Below are 12,557 nucleotides of genomic sequence, written 5' to 3' on the forward strand. Positions count from 1 at the left end.
ACAGGTGCGATATTGCTGAACATATCACTTATTATGTATACTAGTCCATGCTCCAGACTTTGTGTCTATATTACATACTTGTTTATTGGCTTAGGGATTATCTCCCTCGCTATAATATAAATTCCATAAAAACAGTCTATATGTATCAAAGTTGATTGCATCTCTACTTTTAACTTCTAATTAGATCTTAATTCATTCCAGAGCTCTGTAAATTTAAAACCTTTTTGGGTGAGGTGGAAGGCTTAAGAGCCTGCAAAAGCTATCGTCCTCTCTGTCTAGCAACTAACTACTTTCTTTGCAATCCTTCCTTTTGCAGTTTCCTAATGGTCGATTTAGGGACAGACTGTTCAATACATGTTCCCTCGCGTAACTGAATTGCTCACATCCTTGATGCGACCCACGCACACGGTCCTCTCTGCCTTCTCTCCATCGCTGCAAGTGCCCTCTGATCCTGTGCTCTCCAGAAATTTGCATTCAGAGCCCCTCTGATCTAGCTCCAAATGCCGTTTCCAGAGCTATCTTCTACTACACACTTCTGTAGCTCGGCAGTGAGCTTCACTGTTCTGACGTTTCCTAACACCACCGTGCACTTCCAGAGCTCTGTGTTGGGGCTCATGTGACCCCATCATTTCTCTCAGTCTCAGCGAGGATGCCATCATTTTTTGTGCGTGTGACTCTTTTGCTGATATTCCTAGCCTATATTAATCTCAGAATTATATACTGTGAAGCTGCCTGAATGTTAAGTTCTACGAGGCCAGGAATCATTCCTATTCAGTCTCAAACACCTCTGTTACCAACAGCACCTTGCTGAGGTAGGTGCCTGAAAGGCATTGTAGATCACCACCGCCTATTTTCCAAGCCTTATACTACATGATTTCCTAATACCAAATGAACTCTCCAGTTTATATGAACCACTCACAAATTTCCCCAAATGTAACTTTAATCCATGACTCCAATGTTACAGTGGCTTCTGATAGTTTCCAGGATAAACCCCAAATTCCTTAACTTGATCATAATGTACTTGGTCTTTTATTACTCAAGTTCTGGACCTCGCCTGTCTTCTCTGGCTTTCCATCCCCTGTTTGTCCCCGTGAAGTCGTCATTCCAATCCTATCAAACTGGTGAATTTTCTCCCAAATGTTTTATATTTTCTTTTTCCTCTCCATGTCCTTGCTTGTGGTTTTCCCTATTTCTGGAATATTCTTCCTTTTCTGCTTCGACTCACTTGTGCTTATCATGCAGGACTCAGCACACATATCATGTCCTCTATGAAGTCCTCCTTAACCCAGGGGGTGATTTAGATGCCCTCTCTTTGTTTAGTTTCATGATGTTACTGCAGTGCATGAAGTGACTTACTTGTGTGTACTTCCCACTAAACACAAGTCACCTGAAATCATCAAAGATGGTGTTTTATTCTTTACTTCAGTGGTTCTCAAACCTAAGGCTACATCTGAATCACTGGAGGCATTTTTAAAACACAGGTGGCTGGGTGCCACTCCCAGTTTCTGAGTTGACAGATTTGGGGCAGACCTCAAGAATTTGTATTTTTAACAAGTTTCTAGTTGATGCTGATGTTGCTGTTCCAAGGATCACACCATAAGGACCAGTGTTTGATCTAATCGACATTTGTTTGGCACATTTCTTGAAATTAGTAGGGGCTTAGTAAGTGTTTTTAACAAACAATACATGCTTATCTCCTTAAAATAAACAAATAACATTGAGTTGTGTCTTAATTATAGCACCTTCTTTGTGAGCACAGGCACAATTTGTCTATTTAAAACACAGCTCATGGGGCACCTGGGTGGCTCAGTCGGTTAAGCCTCCGACTTGGCTCAGGTCATGATCTCATGGTTCGTGAGTTCGAGACCCGCATCAAGGCTCTGTGCTGACAACTCGGAGTCTGGAGCCTGCTTCAGATTCTGTGTCTCCTTTTTGTCTCTCTGCTCCTCCCCTGCTCACACTCTGTCTCTCTCTCTCAAAAATAAATAAGCATTTACAAAAAATAAAATAAAACACAGCTCGTTATTCAATTGAACGGATACAATGTGTCAGTTGTTCTCAAACCAGTATACACATCAGATTAATCTGGGGAGAGTTTTAAAATATGAACCCCAAGCCAAGTCCAGACTAACCAACTCAGACTCTGGGTAGGAGCTCAGGGACCCTGTGTTTTAACAAACTGTTCAGTTGATTCTCAGTCAGTTGGTGTAGCAGGAAGCTTGGTAATTAACCTAATGAGCCCTGGCAATCTTAAGTAAGCTGTGCCTTACTCATGTTAATTTCATCAGTTTATCTATTTACTCCAGTAAGTTTTTAACAAGCCTTTAGTTAAGCATGACACATAAAATGAAAATACAAAAAGGACCACTTAGAATCGCAATACTGACTACATAAGCTCCAGGCATCTCTAGGGGTGCCCAAGAATGATGGCTCCTGGTTTTAAACATCACTAAAAGGAAGGAGTAGCTGAAAGGACCATTTACTGCACCACTATAACTCTTCTTGAAATACTTCCCAAATGCTTATTATGCTTTCCACACAGGTAATTTTAATTTCTTAAACTGTTGCCATAAAATGGAGAGGTGCACCTCTGGGTAAGTTACACCACTGGTGTGTCCCTGAGCAGGATGAATCATGTCAGCACTGGGGATAGGACGATAGCCTGACATCCTGCCTCACAAGATGGCACTTTTTCTTTAATATTCCCAGCATGTCAGTAGACTCCAAATTGGTTAAGATTAGATACCTCAGTTAGGAAAAAAGTGAGCCTTCTCCATCTTCCATCAACATGACAAGGGTGAATCCCAGAAAAAAAAAAAAATTAATTCATCCTCTTACTTCTTACTCTAAAGGAAAATGGAAAGAAATGAGATGGAAAAAAATATCCAGATTTGTTTTATTCAACTGCCATTCCACAAACATTTTTGAAAGCATCATATATGCCAGAGAGTGTTCAGTTATAATGAAGGTGAGATTATACACTAGAAGAGAAAGAGATCTGCCGCTGTTTTCAGATCTGTTGGGTCAAATACTTTGAAAACAGCAAAGGAAGTTTTGTTTCTGGGGAGAAGTTGTTGTTTAAATGCCTAATACAGTTTGCACCATCATACGTGCTGAATTTACTACTGGGAAAAGTGATCAAGTTGTCATGGTAAGTATTAAGAAAGATAAAGAAGGAACGGAAGGGAGGAAGGAAGGAAGAAAAAGGAAGGCATTGAGTGATGGAGGGAGGAAGAAAAGGAAAAATCAATTTTGGTTCTAGCCTCATAACCTCTCTAAAAAAGGCAGAAGGTGCCCATCATTTCTTGAGGAGAAAATTATCTCTTGTTGGTGAGGAAAAAGAGGGAAAAATATAACTCAGACGTGATATGTTCATGTTAGTCCCTGTTAAAATATCATTTGCATGGAACACATTGCAAAGGAAAAGGGAACCAAAATCTTTCCCAAGCACTGGACTCTCAATTGCCCAGATTCCATTAGGAAATAAGTTGGCACTTTTGTGACCCTCGGTAGTTAGATATCTAAACAATGGTTTGTGGATTAGATTGCATGGGTTACAAAACCACATGAGATTGGTACTCAAAGATACCTTGGATGCAATCACATAAAATGCACTTATTGTGTAGTTTGAAGACTGAGGCTTAGAGTCTTTAACTGACTTGCCCAAGGCGTATTTCTAGTTAGTGACACAGTCATCATTAAGATCAAGGTCCCCTGACTCCCAGGAAAAAGTTCCTTCCACTGTATCACACTGTCCTTAAAATCTTCAATACTTTGTTATCTAATTTTATTTGAGTCTATGGCAATGGTCCTTGATTTTTTTTTTTTTTTTAAAGGATCATTTCTGGTGTGCCTGGGTGGCTCAGTCAGTTAAGTGTCTGACTTTGGCTCAGGTCATCATCTCATGGTTTCCGAGTTTGAATCCCATGTTGGGGTCTGTGCTGACAGCTCAGAGCCTGGAGTCTGCTTCAGATTCTGTTTCCCTCTCTGTCCCTCCCCTGCTCACCTTTGTTCTTGTGTGTGCGCACGCTCTCTCTCTCTCTCAAAAATATAGTCATTAATTTTTTTTAAAGGATTATTTCCTGATCTGCTTTTAGAAGTCTCCTTTCAGAGTTGTTCTTGATTTCTGTAAATGTGCATCAACTTGACTTTTTCAGCTATGTTCAATCCCCGCCCCATCCAACCCAGCCCTATAGATTCAAATGAGAATCCCTAAGACTCACCTCCAAAGCAGTCATGTTTTTCTGATTTGCTGCAGATAAGCGATTAGCCTCTCTGATTTTATCGGTGGCTTCTCTCAACAGGTCCCAAGCAGCATCCACTTTATCTTTGTTGTCTGCCAGTATCGCCCGGATATCCTTCTCTGCTTTTTCATTCTTCTCTCGGGACTCTCCAAAGAACTTCTTCACCTTCTTCAGAAGGCCTTCTGCAGCCCTGCAGTCACCCCCGCCCAGTAACAGACAATAAGCCCTTGTCACTGCCTCATGGTTTATTGGTATTAAATAGCAATGCTAGTATTAAATCAATAGAAAATAAGACGATATTTAAAGCAGATTGACTGTGTACTAAATCAAGATGAAAATGGGTACCTGAAAAGTGGCAAGGCCATTTATAATTAATATGAAAGCACACAACATACACGCATTTAAAATGTATTAGTAATATAGCATTTTCAACTGGAAAGAGTCTCATGTTATTTTCATAATCTGACTGATGAAGTAAGTTTTATGGTTTGCTTCACATACAAAAAAAAAAAAAAAGTCACCTGATTCACCATAGTGGTACATTTTCTCTGTTACTTTGGATATAAGGTATGAACATTGATATATTTGGTTAAAAACTGTTAGCAGAACTGTGTTATTGACATGCTAATATGGCATCATGATGTTGACCTACTTTTCTTTTTCTTTCAACTGAGTGATCTGGGAGTTTCCTGAATTTAACTTAATGGTTTTCCTAAAGTGATAATATTGCCCTTATGAAAGGCAAACTACTTGGAAAACAGTAGTTCTCAAACTAACAGCCATTATAATCTCCTGGAGTGCCTGTCAAAACTGACTGCTGGCCTCCATCCCCAGACCTCTGGATTCAGTAGGTCTGCAGTGGGGTTTAATACTTTGTATGTCTAACAAGTTCTCAGGTGTTGCTGATATTGTTAGCTTAGTATATATTACTTAAATATTAATAACACCATCACTTTGAAGTTAGCTGACTATAAATGTAACAATGATTTTTTTTTTCCTGAGTGTGTGGTCACAGAGTTCATTTGCATTAGTAAAATCACTATTGCTATTTCCAACCTCAAATTTTCAGCCCTTATTTCAAGGTATTAGGCATTTATTATTTGATGACCCTTCTATTCAGCATTTCCTAAAATGACAAAATGTATAGAATGGGCTGCTAAATTCATAATTATCCAAAGATATTTTTATTAACACACACAAAAAAACCCCTTTGATGGTTTAGAAGTCCCTAATACAGGCAATTAATAAAGCAAGTCCATTAGCCTAATTGTGGAAGGGACAGCAATCCAAAAAAGATCATTTATTTGATTATTTAAACATAGGCAAAAACATACTTTTAATCAATTTTAGAGCAAGACAAATTATTACTAAGTGGAAAATAAAATAGCATCTTCTACTTATAAGTGTGATGAAAATTTTAGAAAATTGTAAACAACCATTTGAAAAATTCAGTTTATCAAGTAAAAAAATAACAGAGTATCTACTCACACTAACTCATCTTCGGCAACTTCCTTTTGTTTATCAAGATTTTTCCTCCTCAATTCAGTCATCATCTGATCAATCTCTTTCTGAAGCCCTTGCAAATTTCTCTCAAAGTCCTGGTCTTGAATTCCTAGAGTTTCATTTAGTCTCACAGCTTTTTCATTTACAGCTGCAGGGGGTAAAACAAATTTTGTAAATTAGTAAACAAAAATGCCACATGCAAAAATGGCACCAAGTGTCTGCTCTTCCCCAGGATCTCCAAATGAAATGTAGTTTGCCATGAGTGTTCCTGCTGGTAACAGGGAGGTAGTTAATAACAATCCATACCAATAAGGGAAAGGTGACATATTTCTCCATTTTATATTTCTTTTGGGGGGCACAGTCCTTAAAGGAGGGTGTCTCTAGTTCACAAGGAAGAAAATGCAAACAAAAAAATGGTTCCAACCCTCTCCAGGGAAGAGGTAAGCAATGATACATGTAGCATTCCCTTTGGAAGAGGAAAGCACAAAATCTGCACGGCCGATAAGACACAATCACATTCAGTCCATTTTAAAATCCTGAGTAGGGAAAAACTATCAGTGAGGAGATCTCTGAAAACAAACCTGCCCTTGTACTTCCGCACAGTTTTGTGCTCATTTGGTGGAAGGAATGAGGGAGGAAGCACTGGTCTTGGGACAAGGGCTACGGATTAGGGCTCAAAGCTACCTTCTAGCAATAACATCCACTGTAAGCGTCTGTGTTTATTAAGCTTTAAATAAAGTTCAAACCGTGCTGTTCAGAATCTTAGGATTCCCTAGGTGCTCCAGGTATTCTACACATGATGTCTATTCTGTCAAGTGTCTATTTTATAGGTTAGTGTTCTGGGCAAGATTTCATTTGAAAAAAAGAATTCTATGTCGGATAAAAGTTTGAAAAACCGGTGCGTTGAAACATTTATGCAGTTCTACCCGTTAGTTTTAGGCCAACTTCTCTTGAAGTGTGTTTTATGGCACATTAACTTAACAAGTTGAAAGGAGAGGTTTTCTCAAACTCTTGTGTGCCAAACCTTATTTCTATAATATTACCTGTGAACATCCCTAGAATGAGGCTCTGGGTTGGCTAAGAGACATTTTCTACTATTCAATGCTCTATCTTAAGATGCATTTAGGACATAAAGAATTCTGAAAATTCATTTATATTCTTGGAGAAATGTTTCTTATTGAAACTGGTTGGAGCTGTATTCAGAGTTCTAACGATAGTATTCAGAGTTCCTGAAACAGGTACACATAGGCCAAATAGAGCAGCCATGAAGGGTGTGACATGAGCCATGAAGGGTGTGACAGTGGTTCTGAAATGTGGTCTCCAAACAAGCATCATCAGCCTCACCTGGGAACTTATTAGAAATAGAGATTCTCAGGCCCTGTTCCAGATCTATGGAGTTAAAAATTCTGAGGGTAGGGACCAGCAATCCATGTTCTAACAAGCCCTCTAGGGGCTTCAGATGTATGCTAGAGTTTGAAAATCATGGTTTAGCAGAAGGAATTGAGTTTTAACCTTTTATTTATCCTTCCAAAATGCATCTTTTGAATTCTCTTTTATTTTTTATTTATTTATTTTGAGAGAGAGAAAGAGAGAGTGTGTGTGCATGTGAGATGGGGAGGGGCAGAGAGAAAGGTAGTGAGAGAGAAAATCCCAAGCAAGCTCTGTACTATTAGTGTGGAGCCCGACGCTAGGCTGGATCTCATGAACCAAACTGTGAGATCATGACCTGAGCTGAAACTAAGAGTCAGACACTTAACTGATTGAGGCACCCAGGCACCCCCAAATTCTCTTTTCATGATAAATGGATTTGGTTAGCAAGTTGCTGCAGTCAACTCCTTATTCTGAAAGCCATGATTTAATCTGTAGAACAATTTAAGTCAGGTGCTTTAAAGAACAAATATGGTCATTCCTAGCCTTGTGGTAGAAATTATTGCACATGTGCTGTTTTCCTAGAAGTTAGTGAGGGTGGCTCTTTCTTGGTCAACTACTTAACAGTCATACTTTGAAATACACCAAGGAAACTTCTCAAGATTCCACCACTACTGTTGCTAAGTTATCACCTAGGCTTTATTGTGTTTGTGAAGGAACCACAGTGACCATGGACTGATTAATTGGAAAGTTCCTTCATCCAGCAGACTTTGTGAGAAATATGCCAGAATGCCAATGATTAAATGTAAGGTTTATACTTCTTACATTTCAAGGAAGACAGTAGATTGACCTTTCCCTATGGTGCATCTCCTCCTTTGGTCTGAGTGCATGTCTGTCTGTATGTTGATTTTAACTAATTACATTATGTAACTAAACACTGACTCATTTGCATTCAATTTTTTTTTATTTTAATGAAAGAGATAAATTCCACTTTTCAACCTGACAAAGGTTTTTGTTTTTCTTTTATTAAGTGAATATATAAGTGAGCTTTGATTCGAGATATTTTTGGAATTTGATTGAATTTAGCTTCTGGACTTAGGTGGCTGTAAAGGATTAAATATGAGATACACCTCACTTGTGGTCTATTCTCAAAGTTAAACTTCTCCAGGGAAGAACTTGCTGGAAAAATGAGAGAGAAAAGGAAAAGACAAAGATTGCTGTACCTTTTGGAACCATGAATCATTTCTTTTAAGTGAAAGTAATATGTAAGCAACTAGAAGAAATTATTAAGGCACAGCAGCTGCTTTAGCAAAATGATACTGTATTAAGAAAGGAAGCATTATTTTAATAGAAGAGATATGATTGCTTCACTGCTTTTACATGTGGAATTTGGAAATTCTCTGAATATTTTTAAGCTAAAGGTGAAGATGTTATTCAGTCTGTTTTTCAAAGGTATGCACTCTCAGTTTGGTACATTTTCAACAGAATCGAAAATAACTAACATTAATATATCTCTTAAATTTATTTACTTATTTCTACTTTATTTCAAAGGGAATTTTAAGGAGTTTTGAAGTATCTTTAAAACAAGACAAAATTCTCATAAAAGGAAATGGGGTAAAGAAAAAATAATGTAAATCAGAAGACATATTAACAGTATCTTAGTAGCCAAAGTAGCCAGGGATTATAAAGGATAACTTAAGAAGTAAACAGTATCTGCAACATACAAATAGATTAATTCTTCAGGAGAAACAAAGTTGTTTTTCACACTGAGCCTAAAAAAAAAAAAATCTTCTGATGGGTAAATTTATCATGAATGACAAATACAATTGTGACCTGTGAAATAGGAAAGAAGGTGTCTAGCATTTCTTAAGTCCTAATATGTCAGAGCATATATATAACATGTGTATATGTACATATATATATCACTCATTATTCTAATAATGGAATAATATGGAATAACATATAGTATATTTATGATATAATCAGGAGTCCTAGCAAAGTAGATTTTAAACTATGGTGAGATAAGAATGCCTTAGATGAATGGACCCTGATTATCTATGAAGAGGCCAGGACTTATAATGGAAGATAGGGTGAGTAAGGTATTCTATCTATCTAAAAATAAAACTGAAGTAGACAAATGCCAGGCTAAAACATTTGCTTCTCCCACAGCAATTTATTGTCACTAATAAAGCCTAAAAGTACCGTTATTATCCACAATTAGTGTAATTCCAGGAGGAAAAATGAGTGTGGATATATTGTATAACTTACTTAAGGCTTTTGATGAGTTTCCTTTTTTAAAAAAAAATTCCTGAACTGCTAAGACTTAACAGCACATATAAACATCTCAGGATTTAGTTTACCTCTGGCATATTCACATTTTAATTTTCATAAAATTTTAACAGTTGGATTAATTTTGCCAAAGTTCTTTTATGAGGGGCTGTGGTTATTACTTTTGTTATCATTTACATTAGCACCCACTGGAAGAAGGGAGCAATGTCCACATTTCTCTCAGGTACAGATCACAGCTATCCCACCTGGCACTTCACATGAATTAGAAAAAAATGTGTCCTGTCTGGACAGACACGACCTGAGTGTCTGACTGACGCACACTGGAGAGAATGGGAGACACCTATGAGGATACATAACCCTTTTCTCTAACGGATAGATTGTGGGCGATGAGCAAAACCTGGACTAAATATCGTCTCCACTCTGCCCCCTGTTGGTGCCTTTGTCCCGTGCACAAACTGGCTGGTGGGTGCAACGCAGGGAAAATGAATTAGCAGTGCGAATGTTGGTTGGAGTCTATTGAAAACATGTACTAGCATTTACTCTTAGGTATGAATATTTGATTGAAATGATTTCAAAATAAGTTTCCAGGATAGGCTGCTAAGTATTGAGTGGTTGAGATTGAGGTATAAGGAAAAGGAAAGTTACTGGGGTATTGACCATTGCCTTCATGGATCCAAGCAGAAGGAATTGTGTGTGTGTGTGTGTGTGTGTGTGTGTGTGTGTGTGTGTGTGTGTTGGGGGAGGGGGTAGGGAGTGCTGGATGGAGAACACTTTAAGCAGCATTAATGGAAAATAAAATCAGGGAAAGCACAATAACTCCATCTAGCAGAGGATAAACCATAATGAGTTAATTAAGAATTTTCCAGTAGAATGTTCCAGATCCTGACATGTTTTGCCTCAGATTATTTGCCTCAGACTAAAACTCTGTTGCTTCCTGCAGTGGGAAATCTTTGGGAGTTTCGGTCTCTTCTTAGCCAGTGATTCCTAAGAACTACCTGTCAGAATCTGCCTGAAAGTTTATCCCGTGCCCTGATTTATTTGGCTATATTACAAAGCAAAATATCTAAAATACACTGTAGAGCAATAAAAATGTTTTATTTTTTTAAAAGAAAAAAAAACACGTTTCCTCCTTTCTAAATATGCATGCGTGTTTATTTTATATTAATATATACTGAAGATCTAGTTTTTTTGTGAAATCTCTTTTTCTCATCTGGGCTTTAGCCCCAAAATGGCTTCCACTTTGATCTTCAGTCAGATTGGTAGATGCCAAGAACCAGCTCCTAGAGAATTATGGACTAAATGCAGTGTAGCTTCTGGTAAGGTAGCAAATCCAAACACCAAGCACCAGATGTTCATTAAAAACAGCACCAAGTAGTTTAAAAGCCATTTTGAGAAATTAAAGTGCTGCTTTAATGTACTGAGTAGAATGTTAAAATTAGCTTTTTAAAAAAGTTAACAATCTCTTGGTTTTGAATACAAACAATAGCAAGACATAAGTTATCTATTCGTTCTTTAATCATAATAGCCATTCCTCAAAAATTAAAGCATTCCTAAGGGACCACATTTAATTTTCCATGACTCTGCACTCATGATTACTAATTCGCTGTTGTCCCTAATTTAACACTGTAGATTGCAGACTCTCGGCAGACAACGCCCTTGAATATATCAACCAAAACACTTTTTAAACCTGACCCTCAGACTGATAAATGTTATCTGTTACTGGAGAAATTCCAGTCCTGTGTAATCCCTTTCTCTATTTTTCTGTTGGGAGACATAATGATTAAATTAAATGATTCTAATACCTTCTGCATCCTGGGCAAGCTCCTTAATGAATTCTCCTAAGGAGTCTGCTCTCCTGTTGGTCCTCTCAGCATCCTGTCCAGTTTGCTCGCCATCTGCTGTCACTTTGGTCGCCTAATGATCCAAATTCAGGAAAAGCATAATTAATTGAGATGATGAAGCTCCAGCTAGATAAGCGCCCACTGGCTACATTTTCTTTCAAATATTACTCTGAGCCAAAGGCAATCGATAAATTATTGATCAGATATACTGGAAATGACACCCTGTGCTCAAGTACACAATTAAACTTTATTACTTCTTCCATTAAATGGAAATCAGAGAGCCGTATTTGGTCTTTTTAAAACCCTTGCTGTATGCAATGACATAAAGGAAGCGATAAAACGCAATTATTTTTGAAGTATCTTTAAGGTACAGTTGCCAAAAGTCTTTAATGGATTCTTCAACCTCCACATGTTGCAGTTTTGTCCATATTTTATTTACGGAAAAAGTGTGGAGTCCAGCAATGATCTCTTGTGGAGACACAGGCAGTCTGTCTCAATAAGCTTGATCCTATAGATGCAGTTTAGATCAATACGTTAATTAAAGAAACAAAGAGGGAGAAATGCTTAGCTACCAAGTAGTAAATGCATGTTTTATAACACTCTAAAGATGCCAGTAAAACGTTAAAGAAGAATAAATGTTAACTTCACCCATGTCATCCCCAGAAAAGATGACTGTTAATCGCAAAACCATACATCATCATCAACAAAATAAAACAACTTCACAAACAGCCTCACTTCCCAAAGGTTATCCTGGTACATTTTCACCTTCATTCACAATGAAGATGCCACTTGACACAAAGGAATCCATTTAATGTGTTCATAGTTGAGATACATTATATTTAGTCAAATAAAAGTGGCATGCGTAATATTCAAAGTTTCTTAAAAGATACTATAAGGTTTAGAGCACCTTGAAATAGGTTTACATTTCATAATTCTATGCATATGCATATGCATATGCTAATAAATATGCCTTTTTTTTTTTAACTAAAAAGATAGGGATAATCTAACTACAGATAATGAATTAACGAATCACAAACTGTCTTAAAATAACTTGACTAAGGTCCAAATTGGCAGAGTATTAATAGTCTATAATCCTGTACCATAGTACTTGCATTCTAGACATACCCAGAGATCCTACATTTTTTTATACATAAGTGGATTTTAAATAGAAATTAAAATAGAACTAAATGCTTGGCCAATACAGAACATGGTAAGAGATGTTATAGAAATTATACTGCATTTTGTGATTTCCCAGGGGCAGTGAGAGTTTTAATTCATGACCAGTCTTCAAGGTTTTGCATAAAAGAATATA

General features: G+C 37.4%; 1 protein-coding gene across 4 annotated transcripts in view; it reads right to left on the reverse strand.

Annotated features, from left to right (window-relative positions):
- Positions 1-12,557, reverse strand: part of LAMA2 (laminin subunit alpha 2) — a 620,981-nt gene that overhangs the window by 121,294 nt on the left and 487,130 nt on the right. For all 4 annotated transcript variants that reach the window (XM_053904501.1, XM_053904500.1, XM_053904503.1 and 1 more), the window contains 3 exons: positions 11,207-11,318; positions 5,733-5,895; positions 4,224-4,434 (listed from right to left, as the gene is read on the reverse strand). In XM_053904501.1, the coding sequence (XP_053760476.1) occupies positions 4,224-4,434; positions 5,733-5,895; positions 11,207-11,318 (486 nt within the window). The remainder of the gene's footprint in view (positions 1-4,223; positions 4,435-5,732; positions 5,896-11,206; positions 11,319-12,557) is intronic.

Source organism: Panthera pardus, unplaced genomic scaffold (genome assembly GCF_024362965.1).
Source record: "Panthera pardus isolate Hobbes unplaced genomic scaffold, ASM2436296v1 HiC_scaffold_17, whole genome shotgun sequence".
NCBI lineage: Eukaryota > Metazoa > Chordata > Mammalia > Carnivora > Felidae > Panthera > Panthera pardus.